This window comes from Onychomys torridus, chromosome 2 (genome assembly GCF_903995425.1).
Source record: "Onychomys torridus chromosome 2, mOncTor1.1, whole genome shotgun sequence".
Classification (NCBI taxonomy): domain Eukaryota; kingdom Metazoa; phylum Chordata; class Mammalia; order Rodentia; family Cricetidae; genus Onychomys; species Onychomys torridus.
Window position 1 is genome coordinate 67,850,130 of NC_050444.1, and position 24,467 is coordinate 67,874,596.

At 49.8% G+C, this 24,467-nt stretch overlaps 1 protein-coding gene and 1 pseudogene across 1 annotated transcript in view; one reads left to right on the plus strand and one right to left on the minus strand.

The window, feature by feature from the left end:
* Galnt12 (polypeptide N-acetylgalactosaminyltransferase 12) overlaps window positions 1-24,202 on the plus strand; it is a 32,610-nt gene extending 8,408 nt beyond the window's left edge. The window contains exons 2-10 of the mRNA XM_036177206.1: window positions 4,328-4,497; window positions 8,173-8,362; window positions 11,697-11,882; window positions 12,625-12,742; window positions 13,990-14,166; window positions 17,153-17,284; window positions 18,757-18,870; window positions 21,391-21,537; window positions 23,609-24,202. Coding sequence (XP_036033099.1) covers window positions 4,328-4,497; window positions 8,173-8,362; window positions 11,697-11,882; window positions 12,625-12,742; window positions 13,990-14,166; window positions 17,153-17,284; window positions 18,757-18,870; window positions 21,391-21,537; window positions 23,609-23,749 — 1,375 coding nt within the window. The 3' untranslated portion in view covers window positions 23,750-24,202. The remainder of the gene's footprint in view (window positions 1-4,327; window positions 4,498-8,172; window positions 8,363-11,696; window positions 11,883-12,624; window positions 12,743-13,989; window positions 14,167-17,152; window positions 17,285-18,756; window positions 18,871-21,390; window positions 21,538-23,608) is intronic.
* Window positions 1,548-1,967, minus strand: LOC118577148 (annotated as a pseudogene).
* Window positions 24,203-24,467: the final 265 nt, after the last annotated feature.

The following is a 24,467-nucleotide window of genomic DNA, read 5'->3' on the forward strand; positions in this document are numbered from 1 at the left end:
TGGAGAATAAGGGGTCAGCTCCATCTCTGACTGTCTGAGCCTCTGATATTGCTGGGTTAGGACCAAAGCTTGGACAACAGAAACCCTATCCTTGACGAATTGTACCAATCTGTTGAAGATGCATGGCCCAAACAATAAAATGAGCAGGAGGATGATTAGGGGGCCCATAATGGTGGAGACAAGGGTGGTAAACCAGGGTGACCTTTGGAACCATCCTTCAAACCATCCCTGTTGAGACTCGAATAGTTGTTGTCTCTGTTTTAATCTTTTTCTCAATTTAGCCATGTTATCCCTGACTACTCCAGTATGATCTGCATAGAAGCAACATTCTTTTATATACCTTAAGTCATTTTTTTTATCATCATTACTTAAGCCTTTTCATCCTCAGATCTTCATAACTTGCTTTTACACATTCCAGTAATTTACATTTCATAAACTCTCCTTTTTTCCAAAATATTCCTTTTATATTCTCATATCTAAAATCTTTACATCTTAAACTCTATTTATATTCAAACCTCATAACTTACTGAAACTTCTCAAACTACTTCCTCAGACCCAAAATATCACATACTCAAACCCTCATGACATGCCTAGGCCATCAAATTTCTATATTTTAAACTGTTTCCTCAAACCAAAAGTCATTCATGATGTAAGCTTGTCGCTTGGGGCTCCATCCCGCCCCCATTTTCTTTGCTAGTTCCTGGTCCTCCGGGCTGTAGGGCATGGGATCCCTACTTGGCTGTTGGCCCTGCAAGACCAGCAGCTGGTCGCCCCTGGGGGGTTGTAAGGCGACTGTCCGGGCCGTCAGATCGGCCAGCCGATTTCCCCGCGCTACGACAGAGTCATCCTTTTGGTGCCCAGGACAATGCATAATGCTGAGCTGATGTGGGAGGAACAAAGTCCTTAAGAGGTTTACCTTCTGCCATCCGGAGGGCCTGGGTCAGCGCAACCAGCTCTGCCTTTTGGGCTGATGTTCCGGGCGGCAGCGGCGAGGCCCAAACTACCTCTGATTCAGTGGTGACGGTTGCTCCAGCCCTCCGTTCTCCTTCTTGGAGGAAGCTGCTCCCATCCGTGAACCAGATGAAATCTGGGTTCAGCAGCGGTTGATCTGTTAGGTCGGAGCGGGTGCCATAGGCCTCTGCCAGAATCTGGAGGCAATTGTGCTCCTCGGATGGGTCTGGCAAGGGCAGCAGGGTTGCGGGGTTGAGGGAGACAACTGGTCCGAACACCATTCGGTCTGTGTCTCAAGGCAACAGGGTCCTTAGAGAAAGGAGGATTATGCTGCTTCCAGTTGTAAAGATCAGAGGCCGAAAATGGCCAGTATTGGAGCTGGTGATTGGGGCCCTCCCGGAGGGGGAAGGCCCTGGATTCTTTGGCTGGTTCGTTGTGCTTTCCTCGTAGGCGACCGGCAATTGGGGAGGGAGCCGGAGCCTCCTCCTCCCGCTGTCTCTGCAGAGGATGTTCGGGGGCCGCCGGTCCCTCTGGCGCCGCCGCGGTTCCTCTGGTCCCCGATTCCCCGGGTATGGCGGTGGGTCCTACTAGACTTTTTACGCCCTCTCCCCGTGGATGCGGCGGGCCAGCTGGATGTCCTTGGGCATGATGGTGACCTGCTTGGCGTGGATGGCGCACAGGTTGGTGTCCTCAAACAGACCCACCAGGTAGGCCTCGCAGGCCTCCTACAGCGCCATCACGGCCGAGCTCTGGAAGCGCAGGTTGGTCTTGAAGTCCTGCGCGATCTCGCGCACCAGGCGCTGGAACGGCAGCTTGCAGATCAGCAGCTCGGTGGACTTCTGGTAGCGCCGGATCTCGCACAGCGCCACGGTGCCGGGCCGGTAGCGGTGCGGCTTCTTCACGCCGCCGGTGGCTGGGGCGCTCTTGCGGGCGGCCTTGGTGGGCAGCTGCTTGTGCGGGGCCTTGCCGCCGGTGGACTTGCGGGCCGTCTGCTTGGTGCGAGCCATTGTGGAAAGAGAGTAACAGAAATCTCAGGCAGAGAGGAGAATGGTTAAACAGAAAATGAAGAACGACAGACAAACGCAAACAAGACTGACACGTGCTGCGCGGCTTCGGTTCCAAACCGAAAGCAGAAACTCAGACGGAGACTGCGAGGGTCCAGACCCCTCGTCTCCAACCAACACCATGTATCCCTTGGATACGTGAGTGGCCCCGAAAAACCGTGCCCCTGAGGGGACTTCAGACACCCGTGGAACGTCTTCCAGGGTTACGGTGGGCAAAGTCCGAGCTCGTCAGCTCCTTCTGCTTCCACCGCCACAGACAGATTATCAGATGCGCGCAGACAGACAGACAACATTCAGACAGGACAGGGATGACATATACCGAGGCCGGCCGGCTTACCTCCTGACGGTGGGTCGGTGGTCCCAGGGAGGGATCTCTATCTCGGTGGAACCTCCAAATGAAAGACCCCTATAAATGAAAGACCCCCATGGGAGATCTTCCCTCAGGAGAGACCCCGAACCCAAGGAACACGCCGAAACCACGGATCAGATGCAAACAGCAAGAGGGTTTATTTAAATGCACAGGTACCTGGGGTGACAAAGTCTCTCGGAGGACTTGCGCGCCTTCCCAGGGTAAAGGGGACTTTTTATAGGATCCCAGGGGCAGAGGTCCAGTTACAGAAGCGAGAAGCATAGTTACAGGGTTCCCATTGGTTGATTCAAATAAGGCCAGGGTGAACTTGGGGACATATCTTTAATTTTCAGAAATGTGTTGTGTGTGGCCGACCTGGCCTTGTCTAGGGTACAGTGGCTATTTTCCAAGCCCAACTATTTATTCCCCAAGGCCAGGTGTTCGACCATAGTTATCTCTCCCAAGGCCGGGTGGCCGACCATAGTTATGAACTCCTGTTTTTCTGGTGCTTGCCTTGCAGAATGGCATTTCTTAGGCTAAGTTATTGGGACCGGGGGGGGGGGGCTTTCAGTTTATGTGGTACTTGGGTCAAACCCAGGGACTTGGGCATATTAGACAAGCGCTCTGAGCTACAATGCAGTCCTGAGCGTCATTGTAAATGTCACCTCTGCAGAGGGCCCTCTACCTCACTAGGCTATGGTTGCTTCCTCCCCACCCCTCCCTCGTTGTTCTTTTACTACCCTCTTTGACTTTATCTATAGCATGGGTCATTTGGGGGACTATTGATTTGCTTGACTGATGACTGCCCCTGAAGGTAAGCTCCATGGGTTACAGCCCTTGCCTATTTTGGCACATGGCAGGCAATCAGGAAATACTTGGTGACTGACTAAGGGGGACCACAGGACAGTGCTAGCAGTTGTGAGTTGTGCTCCTCTTTCTGTGTGGCTCTGTGGCTCTCCAGTCTGTCACTCACCTCTCTTTTGAGGCCTTCCCCTGACTGCCAGGAAACTGGTAGCCAGGCTACTTTCCAATGCTTAGCTTTTCCTTGTGTAGCTAGTGGTCTGGCCTCAGTGTTTAAACTGTGGTCTCCTGGCATCCTTCCATCTTGCCATCAAACGCTTCCTGCTAATAATTTCCGGGCATTGCCCATGGTCAGTCCCATGGCACTGAGATTGCTTTGTCACTCTGAGGATAGAATGCTGCATTGACTAGGAAGCTGCCAGTACAAGGTGACAGCAGTCTCCCGAACAAACAGGGCGATCATTGACTCCCATGAGCCTTAATCTTGGCCCCACCCCTGGGATTGAATGGTCTCAGTGCCACCCCCAGAGGCTGCCACCTGACATTCTAGCCACACATCTGGTTTATATGTCCAGCTTCCCACCTTTCTGAGGCATAATGACTTCCAGGTGCTGTGGAAGGCTGGCTCAGTCCTTCAAGGGACAGGAATAGAGTGATCTGCACCTGCTGAAATTGAGGAGATCAGGGACTGGAAGAGCACTCTGTGGCCACCAACTCCCCAGGACAGACATTTTCCTTCCTGGAGGAGTTGGGGGAGCAGCTGAGCTGCTCTTGGGGAGCACAGGAAGCTTGCCAAGTAGAGAAGGGAGGGAGAAGCAGGAACAGCCAAGAGGAGGGAGCAGTCTGGGTTAGAATGGGGTGGACAGACAGGACAGCCATGGGCTGAGGGAGTAATGGTCTCTTATCCCTCAGATTCTGTCTAGTTGGTGTGTTGCTCAAATCTGCACATTGCTTTATAGTTTAAAACCAATATCCCACAAGCCAACATTGTTATGGTTACAACTTTTTAAAGTGTCTTCTGGGGCTCTTCGTGGGAGGTCCACTAGTGGATTATTCCCAGGAGAAGCTTAAAGACTGTGACCCGTGTCTCCATCATTGCTCCATCCCCAGGGCTAACAGTTCTGGCTTCTTCAACTTTGTTGAAGTTATATTCCATTTACAGGTGCAGAGAGGAGAAATATGATTATGAGAATTTACCCAAGACGTCTGTTGTCATAGCCTTTTATAATGAAGCCTGGTCAACTCTCCTTCGGACAGTTTACAGTGTCCTTGAGACCTCTCCTGACATCCTGCTGGAAGAGGTCATTCTGGTTGATGATTACAGTGACAGAGGTAAGCCCTGTGTAGGGTTGGGGTGAGAGGTGAGGAACGAGGGGTTAGAGTGTGCCCAGAAATAATTGGGACATACTCTAGGGTCAACTTTTGGCCAGTGGAGAGGGGAGGCTATATGGGGAGCTTGGCCAAGTCAAGGAGGGCCTTAGGAATCACTATAGGATGTTGGGATTTCAAGAGCCTGGTAGGAGCCACCCACAGAGCTTTAGAGGGACAAGTGGGTCTAGTCAGTCTAAGCGTTAGTGTGTTGTGTGAGAAATGGCCAAGGACGGGCGCAGGGCTGGGCCAGGATGGAAGTGAGGAAGGGGAGGAGTATCTCTTGCTCAAGCACAGGACAGCATTGGCTTAGCTGTGACTAGTCTATCCATGGAGTGTCTTTAGCTAGTAGATCTTGGGTGACTGGTTAAGGTAGGGACTGCTGGGCTTAACTGAGGGGAAATGTCAAGAATTCAGCAACAGATAGATAACTGTGAGCTTCATTACTGGGGGCAGTTTTAGGCCAAATTATCATCCTGGGTCATCATGGACTCAGCAGCCTCTGCCTGTGGGCTCTGCTCTGGGCTGTCTAACTGCAGTGAGTGTGCTCTGACCTGCATGTGTGTTGAGCTATTCTCACAAACCTTTGAATTACAGGGATTTACCTGGAGTAGAAATTGAGCTCTCTCTCATGCCAGAAGTTTGTGCGATAGGTCAAGATGGTGTCTGGACTTGTCTCCTTCTAATATATGCCTTCACCTTGGGAGGGTTCTACATTTGTGGTCTTCCTGGCCCAGGCTGGCTCCTCACCTCTTGCTCATTCTAGACTGCCAGAGAAGTTAAAAGGGGGCAAGGACTGTACCCTTTTTCTGGAAGCTCCCCACCTTCTTCAGTCAAGTAGAGAGCATGGTGGCACAGCCACACCTAGCTGCAAGGGAGTCAGGGACTAGTCTTCATCCTGGTGACTGTGAGCTTAGCTAGACTCTTCAGGCATGGAGGAGACTAGGATATAAGCAACAGTGTCCTTGCAAGTCAGGCTGGAGTTTGGTGCTGAGTGGAGCCCAGGGCCAGGATCAGGATTCCTGGGTCTGAGGCAAGCTATACTATGATCTGGCCACACCATCATGGTACCTTGGGCAAGTCACTCATTTTCTCTGAGTCCCAGTTTCTTACCTGTGAATGGATTTATCCACACCTGTCAGGGAATTATAGTGAAAAATAAATGCAGTCATGTACACCCTGCTCCATGTCACTCTGGGTGGGCCAGGATCCCCACCCCTAACCCCAGGGACTCTACAGCTTTGAGCACTGGCCTTAACCAGTTCAGCCTCTATAAATGAAGTAGTAATAATTCCTACACTGTAGGACCACCTGAGGACTAAATGAGACAAGGCCAGGGATGTGTGTTGTGTTATTGCCTGGCAAATACTTAAGCCTTGTTAAACGCTAACTTGTGTTTGAATGAAATGCTTTCAGAGTTGTAAACTTAGTTCTTGTCTGCCACACCAACTCCAGTTAGAAACATATGAACCCAAAAGCAAATATCAGATTGCTTTTACTATCTGTGTGGAATTAGGCAGCTCCTGAGCAGGAAGAGGCACGGGACAGTGTGCCCTCCTTCACAGTGGGGAGGGGTGGCCCAGGCTTTCCCCTCGTCCTGTTGTGGCTACTTGGAGAGTAGGGGACAAGCCATAGGACCTGGAATGCCTTTGGCAGCTCTGCTTGCCTCCTCTTTGCTTATCTGAAGTGATTGGTAAGGGGGAGGGTTGGCTCCTTAGCCCAGGAGGACAGCACAGGCCCACCCAGAGTCATTTCTGGCAAATCCACCTGAGTGAAGGCAGGCCACACCCGTGTCTCAGTGTGCACACACCACACTGTGGTTAACTGGCATGGCTTGCAAAATTACCTTCCTCACTTCTGCCAGCAGCTCACAGGAGGTCATTTAGAGCTTAAAATCAACCAAAGAATATTTCTAAGTGTTAAGGCTGTTTAGAGAAATTCATTATGAAAATACTTTGAACATTCTCTGATAGGTGAGAACTTTGGACCCAAACCTACACTGGTGAGGGAAATTCTCTTCTTCCTTTTCTTTGGCCCAAATAAGTTCCCACCTCCCTCCACCTGACCCTCTGACGGTGTGACTCCTTGTCCTGGAATTAGGAGACCTGGAGGCTGGTTGTGGGTCTGTCATCTCCATGTATAATTTCTTCTGCAGCCTAGGCTGTGTAGTCCCCCCTGACAAGCTGTTGCTACTGCTACTACAGAGTGCTGCTTCTATATAAAGAAAATGTCTACTAATATAATTACTGTCTTAATAAAAATCATGTCTCAGTAAGCTTCCTGTCTCTATAACAAAACACCTGATGCAGGCCACTTAGGAGGAAGAAGAGGTTTCTCCGGCTTATAACGTTTGGAGTTCAAGGGCTTGGTGCATTACCAGCTCACTTCTCAGCATGTTATAGCGGAAGGCATTGGTGGAAAGTTGTGCCAGAGCTGGTGATCATAGCTGGAGCCAGGAGCAGAGGGAGAGACAGGAGTCCTGTGTCCCCTAGGAGTGCACTGTTACAGCAACCTCAGCGCCTCCCCACAGCCCCACCTTCAGCAGGTTCTACCACCTCTCAACAGCCCCATCCTGGTGATGAAACTTTCATCACAGTGTGCAAGGGACCATGTTTAATGGGTATATTGAATATATTCAATATTCAATTCACATTTAAATGTGCACAAGTCAACCTATGAAGGGCTTTTTTTTTAAAAAAAAAAAAAAAGATGTATTTATTTATTTATTACATATACAGTGTTCTGTGTGCATGTACACCCACAGACCAGAAGAGGGCACCAGATCTCATTACAGATGGTTGTGAGCTAGGAATTGAACTCAAAACCTCTGGAAGAACAAGCAGTGCTCTTAACCTCTGAGCCATCTCTCCAGCCCCGAAGGGCTTTTAATAAAGGTTTATTTAGGGACTGGAGAGAGGGCTCAGTGGTTAAGAGCAATCACTTGATCTTCTACTAGAGGACCTGGGTTTGGCTCCCAGCACTTACATGATAGCTCACAATGGTCTACAACCAAAGTTCCAGGGCATCTGATGCCCTCTTCTGGCCTCTTCAGGCACCAGACATGCAAATGGTACATGAATATACATGTAGGCAAAACACCCATAAATATAACATTAAAAATCAATCAATAGGGGTGTGTGTGTGTGTGTGTGTGTGTGTGTGTGTGTGTGTGTATGTGTGTGTGCCTGTGTCTGAGTATATGTATGTGCATCATGTATGTACAGTGCCCCTGGAAGGCAGAAGAGGGTGCCGGGTCCTCTAGAATTGGAGTTATGAACAGTTATGAGCAGCCTGATGTGGGTGCTGGTAACCCAACTCTGGTCCTCTGGAATGGCAGCAAGTATTTTTAACCACTGAGCCCTCTTTCCAGTCCCCTATGAAATTCTCTTAGCATCAGTTTTACTGAGTCATACTCAGGTACCATAACACTCCCCTATATAAAGCCTGTGACTGAGTGTGTGTGTGTCTGCAGACAGATCTCCAACTTGCCCTTGGTTCTGGGCGTCCTGGGTGACAAAGAAAAAGAGGCTACCGTGGGTGTCGTTTAAGAGGATCAGGCAAACACTAAATGGTGGGACCTGGGATGAGTGCCTTGCCAAGGCTGTCAACCAGTGACTGCTGTTCTGTTTATGTCCATAGAGCACCTGAAGGAGCGCTTGGCCAATGAGCTGTCCCAGCTGCCCAAGGTGCGCCTGATCCGTGCCAGCAAGAGAGAGGGTCTAGTGCGAGCCCGGCTGCTGGGAGCCTCTGTGGCCAAGGGTGAAGTGCTGACCTTCCTAGACTGTCATTGTGAATGCCATGAGGGGTGGCTGGAGCCTTTGCTGCGGAGGTGTGTGTGGGCCACTCATGGGGGGAGGGTGCTTGGGTGGCAGCGGGGACAGATTCGTCTTGGCTGCTGGAGGGATGCCTGTGCCTGCATCAGATACCCTTCAGCAGGACCTCTGTGGTGGCACAGTGGTAAATACCTGTGGAAGGTGCTCAGATATGTCAGCTTGGGGGCGGGGGCTGCAGCTTCTTATAGTCTACCTAGAGAATGTCATCAGCCCAGGCTTACAGAGTTGTGGATAGAGCCTCATGGGGATATGCATTTGGATATATTTATTTCAAGCATGGCTTCACTTAGCCGTGGATAGTGGACTTACTCAGTACAAGTACAAGGCTTGGGGTCCTTGAAACTCAGAGACCCTAAAAGAAGTTTTGTGTGTGTGTGTGCGTGTGCGTGTGTGTGCGCGTGCGCGTGTGTGTGTGTGTGTGTGTGTATACATGTGCATATTTGTATATAATGCTGGAGATTGAACCAAGGGCCTTATGTATGCAAGGCATATCCCTAGAGCCCACAATTTTAAAAAAATATTAATTTCTTTAAAAATCAGAACAAAAATGCAAGTATATATTAATATAAATGAACCCAGCCTGTATTATTTTCATCTTTATGCTAGTTTAGTTGTAAAGTATACTTTTTTAGTAATACATACACACACACACTCTTACACACACACACTCACACATACACACACACACTCACACATATACACACACATACACACACATACACACACACACACACACACACACACACACACACACACACACACACACACACACACACGTCTTCAAGGCTATTCCCCGTCACCCCAAGCCTCTTACCTAGCTGTCTACACTGTGGCTCTGGCTGTGGTTCTCTGTGTCTCTCTCCCAGTCTCTGATCTCCATGTTTTCTCAGCTGCCTACTACAGCAAGCCAGGAGTTCCCCCAGAGGAAGCTCTGGGTTCCCCTCTGCAGGCAGACAAAAGGTCAAAGGCCAGACAACCCTGTTACATGGCCTGTGACTCTTAGTTGCCAGTGTCTGACTGGAAGAGCTAGGGACCTTCCCTAGTCTCTTCCTGGATGAGGCCAAGCTGCCCCCACTCTGCTGCTTCCTGTGGTCTGGCTCCTTGTCCCCTGCGGGGTCTGACAGTATCTCCGTTCTCTCCCTTGCCTCTGAGGAATGTCACCCTTGTGGCAGGCTCCCTTGTCCCCTTCCCCTGCTGTGCATATAGATGGCTACCCTTGGACTAGTATGAAATCTGAGGATGCCACCCTTTCTCCTGAGCTGATGAGCTGATAGACCCTGGACTATCAGGGCAGCCCCTCCCTGGAAGCAAGGCCACTATCAGTGAGGAGCTGTCCACCCTGCAGGTCCATTGAGAATCCTGGGGACATTTGCATCTGATTCTTAGGGTTTTGCTGGCTTCTGGATGTTTTCAGAGCTCACCAGGACTTTGGCATACACTGGAGTGAGACTCATAGGCCTGTGTAGACTGTGCCTAGGAAGTCTTAACTATATCACGGCCCCTCCCTCCAGATGGCCTATGGAAATAGAGCTGTCTGTCTGGGTTGTCATGGTAGGTATTATTCTTGGCACATTGCAGGCTAAGGATGCTGAGTAATCCATGTTATGCAAATGGAGGGTTCAGCTCTTAATTCTGGAAACTTCTCTATGAATACATCCTCTAGTTCTGAGACAGAGTCCTGCACCCAAGTATCAGCCTGACCCTCCCCCACATTCCTCTTTGTGTGAAGCTGGGCTGTCTGAGGTTCCTGCCAGCTGGATGGCAGGTCATGGGGGACTTGAGCCTTGCCAGTGGCCAGCAGCCAAACAGGTCTGTCCTCGGCCTGCGCCTCCCTCTAACAACCCCTCAGTTAGTTTGAAGGGTAGTGTTGGTAGATGCCTCCTCTACAGACTCATCCTTTTGGTGAGCTCCTGGGTTTGATCCTGTGTCTGACCTGGCCTGACCTTGCTAGTCTCACCTCAGGGTGGCACTTGAGGTCTCTCTGACTTTCTTCGTTAGTCTAGGACGTGGCTGGCCCCAGTGTGCTCCTCTGTTTCATTGTCCTCCATGCTGGGACTCTTAGATTGGAAGGGCTTACGTTTGAGATAGCTGCCCCCACAACATAACCCACAGAAACGAGTCCTCAGGAGGGGGTCCCCTTTCAGCTCATCCCCTCCCCATGTGGTGTCATGGGTGATGGCATCATTGAGGAGCGTGCTGACAGACAGTTGGCTTTGGAACAGTGTTGGTGGAGAGCAAAGCCAAGATATGTACAGGCTGATTCGTACAAACGGGAGTTATGACAGTTCTTTTTTTCACCACATATTTCAAGGTAACCAGAAAAGCACTGGTTCCTTCCAGGTTCTCTGCCAGGGAGCTTGCAAACCAGCCCTCGGGAATCCTCACTGTAGCCCTGTGAGGACACATCTCCATCTTGTTACCATAGAGGCAATAGATTCTGAGACGTCAGGTGACTTGGCTAAGCAAATAAGGAGCATTTAACACAGCAAATAAGGAGCACTGAGAGTCTAAAGCAGCTCTAACCTGCTAGCTCAGGCTACCTCCTTCCCCCACTGCCTCCCGGTCCTTCTCCCCCTCCTCCTCCTCCTCTTCTGTCTTCTCCTCTTTCCCCTCCTCCTCCCCATCTCCTCTCTTCTAACTCTCCTCCTCCCCCCCCCTTCCCCTCTCCTTCGTCCCCCCCCCCTTTTTAAAGACATGGTTCCTCTAGTGGCCCTGGCTGTCCTAGAATTCACTATGTAGACCAGGCTAGCCTCAAAACTCTCAGAGATCCACCTCTGTCTCTGAAGTGCCAGGATTAAAGGCATACACTACCGTGCCTGGCACATCTTCTGTTCCTAAGACAATTATTTTTATTTTAAAAAATCAATTACGTGAGAGAGACAGACAGACAGACAGACAGACAGACAGAGGACACTTTGGAAGAGTCAGTCTTTCCTGGCTCCCCCTGGGGAGCCATCTTGCTGGCCAGAGATAAATATTTCTTGATGTTAAGGTGTTTCATTGTAGTGGAACCTCTTGCACACCCAAGAAATTGAACACCTGCTTTGTTTTAAAAGTCATCTTTGATTTTCTCACACCTTGACCCTCTGAAAGGGATTCATTCGAGTTTAGCCAGAATGTCCATGGACAGGATTAGAGAAGGTAGAGACTGTGGGGCTGTTCTATTCCGGCTCCTCTGGCCTTCTCAGCATGTCCCGTGGTGGCCCCCAGCATGGCCCAGACCCCTGAGTAAGGGAGGCTGGTCTTCTCACCCTGGACTGCTGGAACTCCTGGCTGGTCCCCCTGCCGTCTGGAACTGAGACAGATCCTGGATGTGTCGGGTATTTGCAGGATCCACGAGAAGGAGTCGGCAGTGGTGTGCCCCGTGATCGATGTGATTGACTGGAACACCTTCGAGTATCTGGGCAACGCTGGAGAGCCCCAGATTGGAGGCTTTGACTGGCGACTGGTATTCACGTGGCACGTGGTTCCCCAGCGGGAGCGGGAGTCGATGCGGTCCCCGATTGATGTTATCAGGTCTGCCTTCCTGGCTACTCATTTCAGAGCCATCCTAAGGGAGGGATGGACGACTGGCTGTCAGCCTCCATTCCCTACCTGTTGTTTCCCCAGAGCATTTATGTTATTAAGTATCTTTGCTACACAAGTAGATTTTATATTGGTATGCTTCAGCTAATTGATTGAAAATTTTAATGGAGGACATATGTATAAGTTCAAATTTTCATTTTTCCCTGGTGGTGCTGAGGGTTGAATTCTGGGCCTCACACATGCCAGGCTAGTTCTCCAGCCTCCGGCCTCTAATATTCTAAAAGCACAGGCGTCCCACCCCTACTTCCCCCTACCCATCCCCCACCGCCATTATTCATGTCAGTGGGTGGGGTTGCATCCCCTTCCTCTTCTTCAGCTCACTTCTTCCCACAGACCTTGTCTCCTCAGGGAAACTTGGTTCTACCCTCCCTGCCCTTGCCCCTCCCTGCCTCACAGAGCTCTGGGTGGCCTTTGTGGAAGTGTGTCATACACAGGGGACTTGTCTGTTGAGCTGTCTGTGAACGTCAAGGCAGGGACTACAGGGGGTGTGTCTGTGCCTCCAGGCTCAGACTGGTGCAGGGCACAGAGTGTGAGTTCAGGTGTGCTTCTGGATGGATGAATGCATGAAAGGGCTCGGCTTCCGGGGACATAGACTCCAGGAGGGGGGTCGTTTAGCCATTCATGAGGGCTTCGTGCCTCTTCCATTAAAATATGGGTACCACTTTTTTTCTAGGTCTCCAACAATGGCCGGGGGCCTGTTTGCTGTGAGTAAGAGATATTTTGAATATCTGGGGTCTTACGATACAGGAATGGAAGTCTGGGGCGGAGAAAACCTGGAGTTCTCCTTTAGGGTAAGTAATCCTGTCTTCTGTTTGGATTTCATCCTGTGTTCCCTATTTTCCTCTCTCTCTTCCCTCCCTCCCTCCCTCCCTCCCTCCCTCCCTCCTTCCCTCCCTCCCTCCCTCCCTCCCTCCCTCCCTCCCTCCCTCCTGTGTGTTGGTGTACCCCATTATTCTGTAAGACAGTGACACATGCATCTTATCAACATGCTTGGCTTTTTATATAACTATTTTAGAAGTGTATTTTTGCATTTCCGTAAGACTTGGGCTGGAAAGGACATCCCAAGTCTCTCAGTTTCTCACTCTGCAGGGGGGGGGATCTGAGGCTGGGAGGAGGGCTTTGACTCAGTGTGCTGTGGTCACTCAGAGTCCACGGCAGAGCTTGGACTGACATACCAGAGCCGGAGTCCACCTGGAGCTGCTGTCTGGCCAGCTGTTCAGGAGGCAGCCTCTGGGTGTAGCACACTGGATAACTTCGGGGAACTGTCTTAAAAAACGCAGGTTCACAGGTTCCCGTAGACAGTCAGCTGGGATGGACAGACTTAGTGTGAGGTGGAAGTGGCCTTCTGCAGCAGGCCTTGCTGCTGCCCGGGAACCCCTCCACAAAGCCTTAGCATGTCAGTGATTTCCTCGTCAGCAGAAACTTACTTACATGTTTAAGAATCAAAACTTAAGATTTCTAGCGATGTTTTGTCTGTTGTTCTACCCCCTTGGAAACAGTTAACCGAGAAGAATTTGACCTCCTCCCTCCTCCAGCTCTCACACCCTACGTTAGAAACACCAGATGCTTGTTCAGACCATCTTTGGGAAAATGAAGCCCTAAATGACCCTGCCCGCCGAGTTTTGGGTGTAATGCTAACAGCTTTTCTGCCTCTTCCCTAGGTGTCAGGATAGTCTGCCTCTTCTAGAAGCTTCCTCTCTACCTTTCCAACCTCTCTTCCTCCTTGCTGCTCTCTTCTCTGTGGCATCAGGTAATGAAGACATGTCTGACCCGCTGAGGAAGTGGGTTGCCGGCGAGGTCTTTCGGGCCCTCCCCGGTCAAGTGCATGAGCTTTACTGCCTGGTCTTTGGGGTTCTTAGCTCCTGTGGCTTGTCTGTCTCGGGCTGCTTTCTTGTTCTTTCCCTTGGGGTCAAGTGCAGGCTGGTAAGTGGCCTCTGTCCCCGTGGAGGCTGAGTGTCTTGGCGGGTGCCGTCTCCCTGTGGACCAGCAGCCATTCCTTACTCACTGTTGTGGCCTCTTCTCTCTACCTCCATTGCAGATCTGGCAGTGTGGTGGCACTCTGGAAACACACCCCTGCTCGCACGTAGGCCATGTTTTTCCTAAGCAAGCTCCCTATTCGCGCAGCAAGGCCCTGGCCAACAGTGTCCGAGCTGCTGAAGTGTGGATGGATGAGTTTAAAGAACTCTATTATCACCGCAATACCCGGGCCCGCCTGGTGAGTCTCTGCCCATCTGTACACAAGCAGCCTCCTGGGAACCAAGCACCGTAGTCTGACTTCTCCAGCAAAGTGGATCTGGTTCTAAGACCAGGGGCAAACTGGGCCTTTCTGATAGAGCCTGGGAAAGCCTACTCTTCATCCATGGTGATGCCCAGTGGATTCTCACTGTCCACAGAGCTGTGGTTTATAGTCTCTGCAAATACTGAATTAGTGATTTCCATGTCATTTCTCCTAGCAGGATTAGGTTCCTGTGAGACTCAGATACAACAGTTTCACCAACCAGTTGGGACTATAGTTATGTGTATTTCTGTTTCAGGACACTTTATTTAATAGACATTGCGGGTCCATCAACACTGACCTCATGGCCAAGAGCACTATAACCTATGCCTAAACAGCTCTTACCTAACAAAAATTTTCCCTATGAGGCACATCACAACCTTCTATTTTTCTTTTACCTTTATTTATTGATGTGTGTGTGTTCTTGCATGTGCATGCATGTATGCATAAATGTCCCCGTGTGTGTGTGTGTGTGTGTGTGTGTGTGTGTGTGTGTGTGTGTATGTTCAGGAATTGAACCTATGTTGTCAAGATTGGTAGCTAGTGCCCACAACAGCTGGACCATCCATATTGTTGGCCCCACATCACTTTCTTAGATTTAGGAATGCAAGAAGCACTAACTGTGGAGTCAGTTTTGATGACTGGTAAAGTCAGCAACGCATGGTGAAAAACAATGGATCATGGGAAAGACACACATTTACAGTGTGAGTGCAAAACAGATGGCCTTGTTAGACCTTTCTGGAAGCATGTGTGTTGAATAACTTGAAGGTCTTGTTTATGAGTGTCCGTGACTGAAAGCACCATGAGAATTGACGTAGGGTCACAAACCAACCTCAGCGTGGAGGTGAATTCGCAAGTACAGAACCAGAGACTAGCCAGGCTTGACTGTGCTGGCATAGCCAGTCTGGGTTGTGCAGTGTCATCTGTTGGCCATGGTGCAGGTGTCTTGGCTTTCCTCTTTGTAACCAGCTTGGTTGAGTCCATGTGCCTATTCTTCCACACCTATATCACTGCCCCCATGGACTCGAGCCACACACTGAGCAGAGCTGAGCCCATGGACCTTGTACTGACTGAGAGTGAGCCAATGTCTCTCCTTAGGATTATAGCTCAGGGGCTGCTTATGCCTCAGAGCCTCATCTGCCCTTGCCTTAGGGACCTATGAATCTGCCCTTTACTCCCCACAAGGCTTTGGGCCCATAGGCTCTATACCACCAAGCTCTATAGATCAGATGCCAGCTTTGCACACCAGAGGGCCACTTGGCAATGCAGGGAGGTCTTCTCCAAGGCATCTGCCCTGGCCCTCGATGGAAATTTCTCCTGAGGCCTTCCAGCAGTCCTGCAGGGTAGCTACCAAATCCTCATTTGATAGATGAGAAATCTGAAGAGCGGGGGATGGGAGAGAAGGAGGAAGAAGAGGGAGGGAGGGGAGACTGAGAAACTGAAGGAACCTACCCAAGGCCTGCTGGCCTACAGGATGTGGCAGCAAGCCTGGGGCCTGCACGCTCCAGGGTGTCTCTCTCTCAGGTCTGCTGAACCCAAGAGCCAACAGCCCAATCTCCTGCATGGTCCTGTGCGTCAGGGACTCCACGGTCATTTGCCTCAGCTTCCTGTGTCCTATCTAGTGCAACAGACTAAAACACCTGCCCCTCACTGCCACCCTGCCTGGAACTCCAGGTTGCTGTTCTCAGAGTGCACCCCCCTTCTCAGAACATGTGAGAGGGGTGCTGAATGCACCTGTAGGCTCAATGCCTGTTGGGCTGTGTTTGAAGATGGGCTTTGGTCAACGCTAGGCCACAGTGACTCATTAAAGAAAGGACATCTGGGGCCAGTGAGTGGATAAAGGGGCTTGCCACTAAGTGAGAAGACCTGAGTTCAATCCCTGGGATCTCCGTGGTGGAAGGAGAGAAGTAACAATCACAAGTTGTTCTCTGGTCTCTGTATGTGCACCATGGCATGTGTACACATACTCATACAACATAAGTTAAACACTACTTAAAAAAGAACTGGGGGCTAGAAGTGTGACACCCAGACACTGCTGCCCTTCCTTGGTGTCACATGTCAGTCTCCCACAGGGTGACACATCAGAGCAAGGACACTCGTATCTCAGTCCTCACCATTGTTCTTGGGTAGACAGTTGCTGTGCCACGTGGTGGCAGGCGTCATGGGCACAGGGGCTTTGCCTGCGAAGTCAGACTTGCAGAAGTTTGCTTACCCCAGCATTGGTCTCATATTAATAAGTTAAGTGTCCAGTACACATTTGTACTTCACTACATTGAACATGCAGATCACTCACGATAATATCTAGGACCCAAGTCTGTGTTTGAAAATGAATACTCAGATATCAGTTGGAAGAAGGGTACAGGCTAAGTCATGGCATTCCTCTGGTTGGGTGTGGAGGGTGGCCTGTGGTCAGAGCCCATAATGCATGGGTCTGAGATGCCGATGCAGGCTTCGCATCTGGCTCCCATGTTCTGTCTGCGGGTGCCTTGTCTCCTGATACCATTCTCCTTCCTAGACTCCCCTATAGCCTGCCAGTGTGACAGTCGCTTCTGTTGTTGCCTCTGATGTAATTGTCCCTGCTCTAATGTGTTGCTCTGTTGAAGGCTGACACTTGATCCCCTACAAAGGGCAGCAAGTAAGTTCCAGGGGTACCTCACACTCCTGTCCCCCAGTTCTTTCTTTTAAAAGTAATCCATGTAATCTGTTTTATGGGAGTGTGTGTGAACATGCCCTGGTGCATGTATGGAAGTCGGAGGACAATTGGTGGTATTCAGTTGCCTCCTCACAAGCAAACACTATGGTTGCTTGAACATTCTGTGCCCAGCACCCAGCTCAGTGAAAGCCCATGGATTGGTTATACGTTAGTTAGTGCCTTCAGCGAGGATGGCTCCAGGGACCATAGGACTCAAGCATTTCTTTTTCTCAGGAACCCTTTGGGGACGTGACGGAGAGGAGGAAGCTTCGGGCCAAGCTCCAGTGTAAAGACTTCCGGTGGTTCCTGGAGACAGTGTACCCAGAACTGCACGTGCCAGAGGACAGGCCTGGGTTCTTCGGGATGGTAAGCAGTGGGTCATGGCAGATTGGATGTTGCCACATCTTGGGTCTGAACAATGACCCTGGGGGAAGAAACTCCACATTTGTGGCTTCTGAAGACCTCCCCCATCCCACAACCGTGTGTGATGGTGTACTGTTTTCCTTTCCCATGAGCATCTGACTCTGGGTGCGGAATGTCAGGGCTGGAAGGCACCTGGAAATTGGCCAGGATGAGCTACTGTTGGTTGTTGCTGGGGTGTGGGGTGTTGTGGTATATGTGGGGATCAGAGAACAACTTTTCAGGAGTGGTTTCTCTTCTGTCGTTTTGTGGGCTCCAGGGATCAAACTCGGGTCGTTGGACCTGTGTGGAAGTGCTTGTGCCCACCGAGTGTCTCTCCAGCTAATTAATTACTGTTCTGGGGATGGGGGTGAGGCTTGTATGTTTCTGTGTCTTACTTTTTGCTATTTTCAGATTACTTTTAGTCTTAATGTCCCTGACCAGTTAGTCATTCCCAACCCTTAGGAACCATAAACTCGATAGTGGAGACAGGAGACTCACTTCCAGTACTTCGGAAAACCTCAAAGAAACATTTATGGACTGAGGCCAACTAAGACAAGAGTCTTGCTTTTGCTAGGAGCTAGACCATCTCATGTGGCCTTCTCCACGGTTGCTTGTCTGAAGTGCTGGTGTTCCATTTTTGATAAGTGCAAAGCCAGGATTTAGTGTTAGTTTATATTTTCCATGTTCCAGTGTACCAAAACACAGGAATACTGAGTCTCATCTCTGTGATTCTAGAATAGTCAAGACTCTGTTCCTCTTGATTTCTTCCCCTTGTCCCACTCTTGGTGGTTTTTATCTACTGGGGCAAACCCCAGGGGTCATGTCATTTGCTCCTACGCTCTTGAGAGTGCAGCCCTGTAAATGCGGCATTATCTTAGGGGTCAGACCTACCATGGCCCACCACATGACCACTCAGCCTAGCTGCTGCTTGCTCTGCTGAGGTAATGCACACTCCTCCAATTCCTCGGCTTGCTCTTTGGGTGGTTGCAGATTCTAGTGGGGATCCCCACACTGTGTTGGACTGTCACATCTTACTTCAGAAGGCTCCGTAAGCCTGAGTCACACCTCCACATTTTCTCATTAATGACTACATGTACCAGGCTTGTTTGTCTGGAGGGTTTTACTCAAGGTACGGTCTGTAAGTTGCGCCTCTCTCCATATTTCTTTACCATGGAAGTGAGGCCATGACCCAGAGAAGAACGAGATGTGAGCTTTCAGGGGAGGTTTGCCATCTTAAAGTGGGGCCAAGTTCCCACCTGTTGTCAACACGGGAAAGCATTTATGACTAGAAAGAGCTAAACAGAGGCACGGGGCTCCTCTCCCTGGGGTGGCCGATGGCGCCTCTCTCCTCATTGTGTTCTCCCCACTAAACCTTGTGTGACATCTCTTGGTGTGGAGAAATCTGGACCCAGGTGCCATCTTTGTGTCTCCTTTAGCTCCAGAACAAAGGTCTCAGAGGGTACTGCTTTGACTATAACCCTCCTAATGAAAACCAGATCGACGGCTCCCAGGTCCTTTTGTACCTCTGCCACGGGTTGGGGCAGAACCAGGTAGGTGTGGGCCTCAGTGGGGAAGGGGCAAGCTTTGTCACTCTAATTTAAAAAAACTTTATTGTATTTATTTACATATTTATTTGTGTACGTGTGTGTGTACAGTGTGTGTGTTGAAAACAGTGGGCAAATGCTGGAATTTGTTCTCTCCTCCTACTGTGTGGGTCCCAGGGATAGAACTCAGGCCCTCAGAGCCTTTACTTACCAGCTGACCCATCTCACCAGCCCTCTGTGTGTTCTTTAGAAAATGAAATATTTGGGTTTTGTTTGCTTTTCCTGTTGGAGTATGCCTTAGTGGCAGAGCACTAGCCTGGCGGGTGGGACTCACTGGTGTCTGTTACTTTGGAGTCACCATTACAGGAAGAACCTAAGGGAGGAAGGTCCTTTGGGCTCAGGACTTCAGAGCATTCAGCTTGTGGTGGCTTGGCCCTGTGTGCCTGGGCAGAGCATCATGGGAGCAGGAATGTGAGGTGGAGCAGTTCCCATCATGGTGTCAAGGTAGAGAAAAGGGATGCAGTAGAGGGCCAGGGCAAGATCCAGTCCCAAGGACATGCCCCCTAGACATGCTTCCTCCAGGGAAGCCCCCTTCTTGCTCATCACCACTTGCCCATCCATCAGAGGATTATAATATAAACAGTAGGAAGGGGTAAGTGGCGAGGCTCAGGACACCTGAATTGAACCTACGTGTTCTCCCTCCTGCGTTGGCGTGAAAGCTCTATGACGTGCTAGGAGTCGTTAGAGCGGTGCTTCCACACTGCTTTAACTTAGTCACGTGTGTGCTGTCAGGGGTTCGTTGAAGGTGTCACTTCATGTGGCCTCTTGATACTTGATTTGGTGCTTTCATTATCGTCTAGGTAACTGATCGTTCGCCTCTCTGTTTTTGTCATTGAAAGTAACTCTGTCACTAACTTGGATCAGAAAGAAGTAATAGATCTATGTTTTATAGGATTCCTTTGAATTAGTTCCTTTAAAGTTCTTTTAAAGATCGTGTGTGTGTGTGTGTGTGTGTGTGTGTGTGTGTGTGTGTGTGTATACGTGAGCATACATGAGCCAAGACATGAGTGTGAAAGTCAGAGAACAGCTTGTGAGAGTTAGTTCTCTCCTACTTTGGGGGTTCTGGGGATTGAACTCAGGCCATCAGGCTCGGTGGCAAAAAGCCCCAGAATTAATTCTTAAAATAAAATAAGTTTTGATACATGGTAACAAAACAGTATTGGGGAAATTGCCTCAGGGGGGCCCAGGCAGATTGTTCTGGTTTAAGTGCTGTGGGTCAAGCTGGGCAGAGAGGCTCACTTTTAGGTTTTCTGAGGACTAGAGCAGGAGACAGCCCAGGAAAGAGGTTGATGTGCCAGAGTGGGTCACCACCAGGGACGCACATGTTGGGGATGGATTGGTTTGGGATCTACACTGCTCTGAGGACCTCTGGACACCCGGAGATGTAGAGGAGGAGACACTCCTGCTTACCACTTGACTATAAGCCTCCTCCTAACCTCAACTTCCGAACTGCCATCATTCCAACCCCATCCCCCAGCCTTAGATTATTTGGGCTCTTCTTAGTGCCCTGCTCCTCCAACCCTCAGAGTTCAGGCCCATCTCACCCCGAATCCTAGCCTCCTGTTTGATGAGCCCTTTAGAGATGGATGGAGAAGCATTGCACCGTCTGCCTTGGGGCCACCTGATTAGAGGCAGGAGAAGGTGCCTTGTCAAAAGTGCTAAGAAGTATAGCTTCTTGGGCCCTTCTGAGAAAGAACCCTTATTCCCACTCTGCAGTGGGACCAGGGACCAGCATCTTTCCCAAGTATTGTAAAGATGCCAAGCACACCAGAGTAGGAAACATGTTGCCTGGGATGAGAGAAGTCTTTCGTTTGGGGGGGATGGAGTGGGGTAGGGTGTTAAGCCTCTAATGCAGTGAGAGGCCAGTGTGGTGGCCCACACTAAGCAAATGCACTACCACTGAGCTGTTCCTCATGCCCCAAATCTTCCAGGCCTTTTTTTATAGCCGTTTAATTGGAAGAGGGAGAGACTGAGGCAGAGAAGTGGCTGGCTGCTCAAGGTTGCAGACAGCCCCTAAGACAGGCCCATTTTCTTTCCCGCCCAGCCCCAGCCCACCCTCCCTGTCTAGTAAGTGGGCTGGACAAGAGAGGATAGCTCCACCACACTGACCATGCACTGCATTAGAGGCCAGCTCAGTGCCCCAAGACACCTGGAGCCCTAACAGGGTCATGGCAGAGGTGGGGTGGGGTGGTGGTGACCCAGTCCACCCCATTATTCCCCGTAGATCAGTGGTTCTCAACCTTCCTAATGCTGTGACCCTTTAATACAGTTGCTCATGTTGTGGTGACCCCCAACCATACAATTATTTTCATTGCTGCTTCATAACTGCTGTTTTGCTCCTGTTGTGAATCGTGATGAAAACCCTTAATGTGCTGGTTGAGAACTGCTGCCCTGCATGATCTTGTTCAGGGCATCTTCTTCCATATCACAAGGTAAACTGATGCTTATTGGTCACCCTGTTGTTAGTTTTTCGAGTATACATCCCAGAAAGAAATACGCTACAACACCCGCCAGCCTGAGGCCTGCATAGCTGTGGAGGAAGGGAAGGATGTCCTTATCATGCATCTCTGCCAAGACACCGTCCCAGAGAATCAGGAGTTCATCCTACATGAGGTCAGTGGTGTGTAGCTCCTTGCCATCTATCCAGGTCTGTTAGACAGCGTGGAAGCCAGGTGTCCTCTCTAGCCTGGTCCCAGGGCGTCTCTGACACTGACTCTGGGAGGTGATGTAGGGTCAGAGTCTAGCTTCTGGTGACAGTGGGGCTTTTTCCTCTTTCAGTATTTGCTCTTACACCATGAGCGACAGCAGGTTGTCATAGGAAGTAGAGTTATCACAAATGTATGGGAGTGAGATGGAGTTGTTAATTCAAGTGTCATAGTGGTCTAATCGCTTGAACATGAGCTTAGACCCAAGCATGAGTTGCCCTGCTTCTCTGAGCCTCATTTCACCCTTGCTCTGAAATGGGCTTGATAACAGCAGTCCTGTCCTGCCCCAGGAAGGACTCAGTGGGTTCCCAGGACTTCCTGTGGAAGCCGAGGCCCTATAGAGACTCGTGGATGTAACCGAGCAGACAGTCTGGGATGGAACTGGCTTTCCAGATACTGTTGATTGAGAGTTTGGTGTCATCACACACCTAGAAGGCCCAGGCCCCTAGCCCACCGGCAGCAGGCTTTACCAAGTGCTGGAGGAAGTAAGTCCAAACAAAAGGAGTTATCTTCCAGTATCTATTCCTGACTAGCCCCAGGGATGGACAGAGATTTGCTCTGTACTGCTCATGAATGGGTTAATCTGAAACCCCGCTCAAAGTTGAAATCTGTAATAATAAGCAGTGGATCTTGCAGGCTCCCTGGAAGAGCTGAGCCCTGTAGTGTTGCACTCCTATAATCCCAGCACTCGGGAGACTGAGGCAGGGGGATTGTGAACTCCAGGCCAGCAAGACCCTGTCTTAAACTAAAATCAACTAGGAAGTGTAATCCATACACCCTACAATCTGTTCTCCTTCCATTTGTAAAAAAGTCTTTTTTCTTCCGTTTGTAAACTGTGCCGAACCCCAGAGAGCGACAGGACAATGTAGAAACAAGGTTGGCCTCACATGGCGGCATTAAGAGTTTCACTGTAGGGCTGGAGAGATGGCTCACTGGATACAGCACTTGCCGTATGAGCAAGAGGATAGGCGTTCAGATTTCCAGCACGCACCTAAAAAGACCAAACTGGGGAGGTATCCACCTGGGAGGCAGTGCTTGGGATTCGGGGATCCTCAGAGCAACCTGGCCAGCTAAACCGGTGAGCATGAGATTCAGGAGAGACCCTATCTCAAGTAAAGAAGGTGGAGGTGACGCCATGTCTTCCTCTGGTCTCTGTGTGCACACACACACCTATGTGTACACATGTGTGTGTGCGCGCGTGTGCGCACACATGCACACGCACGCACGCACGTACACACGCACGCACAAATAATTTTACCTTAAAATTTAGTGATCACTTAAGAAGTAAGTTTGTGTAGAAGGCAGGGCCGAGAGGTACTATAGTGAGTCACTTACTTTTAGCCTCCTCAGGAGGCAACTTGGGGGGCCCTGGAAAAGTTGGGGTCGGCAGCATCTAGCTGCTTACAAGGCCTCTCCCTCAGAACTGGGAGATTATGCATTCTGACTGGGCCTTTGTTAAGTTCCTTACAGGAATACAGCTTATACCACAGAGAGAGGGAGAGACAAGAGACACAGCAAAGACAGGCTTCCCATGCCCTGGGCCAGGGTGAGGAGAGAGAAGCAGGGCCATTAAAGATCCCACATCCTGTGAGACCCACTGCCTCTTACCCAGGCTGGGAACAGATAGCCAGGGCACTCAGGGCCCTCACCTGCAGCCAAGTTAGGAGTATGGCCAGGTCTCCTGACTCTGTTAAAATGCTCAGGAGAAGGAAGTTATCAGGGATGGAGTTAGGTAGTGAAGAGACACAAGGGAGGTAAATAAAGAATCTCAGTTGTGATTTCTGGGGGAGACAAGCTAGAGGTTCTGACCCATCCTCTTAAGTAGCCAGTAGGTGGCGCTGTTTTGCATGGCTGACACATTTCTGAAATGCTAAAAATCACTCCCTGGGGTCTTCAGAATCTGCCTTACAGGAAATGAGGCTTTTCTGAGGAGTCGCTAAAAATCATCTTGAACATGCAATGTCTGTTATCATTTGTAGGACGGCACTTTAGTTCACAAACAGACCGGGAAATGCGTCGAAGCCACAAAGAAGGACTCTGGCCACGGCTTTGTACCACTCTTGCGGGACTGCACCAACTCAGATAAACAGAAATGGGTCTTCAAGGAACACGTGTCATAGTGTATCAGCTCGTCAAGGAAGAAGCCCATCATGGCCATGGACTCTGTACCCATGAGATGGATGAATTTCATGGTTGCCATTTGTGAATGTGTTGGATTTCACAAGAATGTGAATAAGTTTTGTACAGATTTTGAAAACGTTTCCCAGTACCCTGTTTTCTAAGGGCAATCCTACCTTTGGTATTTGGAAAGGCTGATAAGGATTTTTTTTTTCCCTATCAAGATATGCATTTAACAATGGTGCCTTTTATTCTCACTAGCAAGAAGGAACATATTTTATTTTGGTACTTACAAGGATCCCTGGGTATGTGTACTTTGCACAAACTGATAATACCTCAAATGTCGAGTTAAGAGTTTTTGCAGTGGGATGAGATGGACACTAGAAACATGGTGTTGATTTCTTTGGTGTGAGTTAGATGAGATGGTCTAGATTTATGTAATAAAGAGTGCTTTTTGCTCAGGTGTTAAGTTAGGTGAGATGGTCTAGATTTATATAATAAAGAGTGCTTTTTGCTTACTTATGTGCTCCTGCCACAGTTAAAACTCTCTCATAATGTTCATATGGACCGAAACAGACTAACCAAACCTGAAACTTCAAAGAAACACTATGGATTACCAAGAGCATCCAAACTTGAGAGTATATTTCTGACAGTGCCTACAGGAGGGTGGCGGGTGGCTTTTAGTAGTACTTACCCACTGTGACTTTAAAACATGTTTGT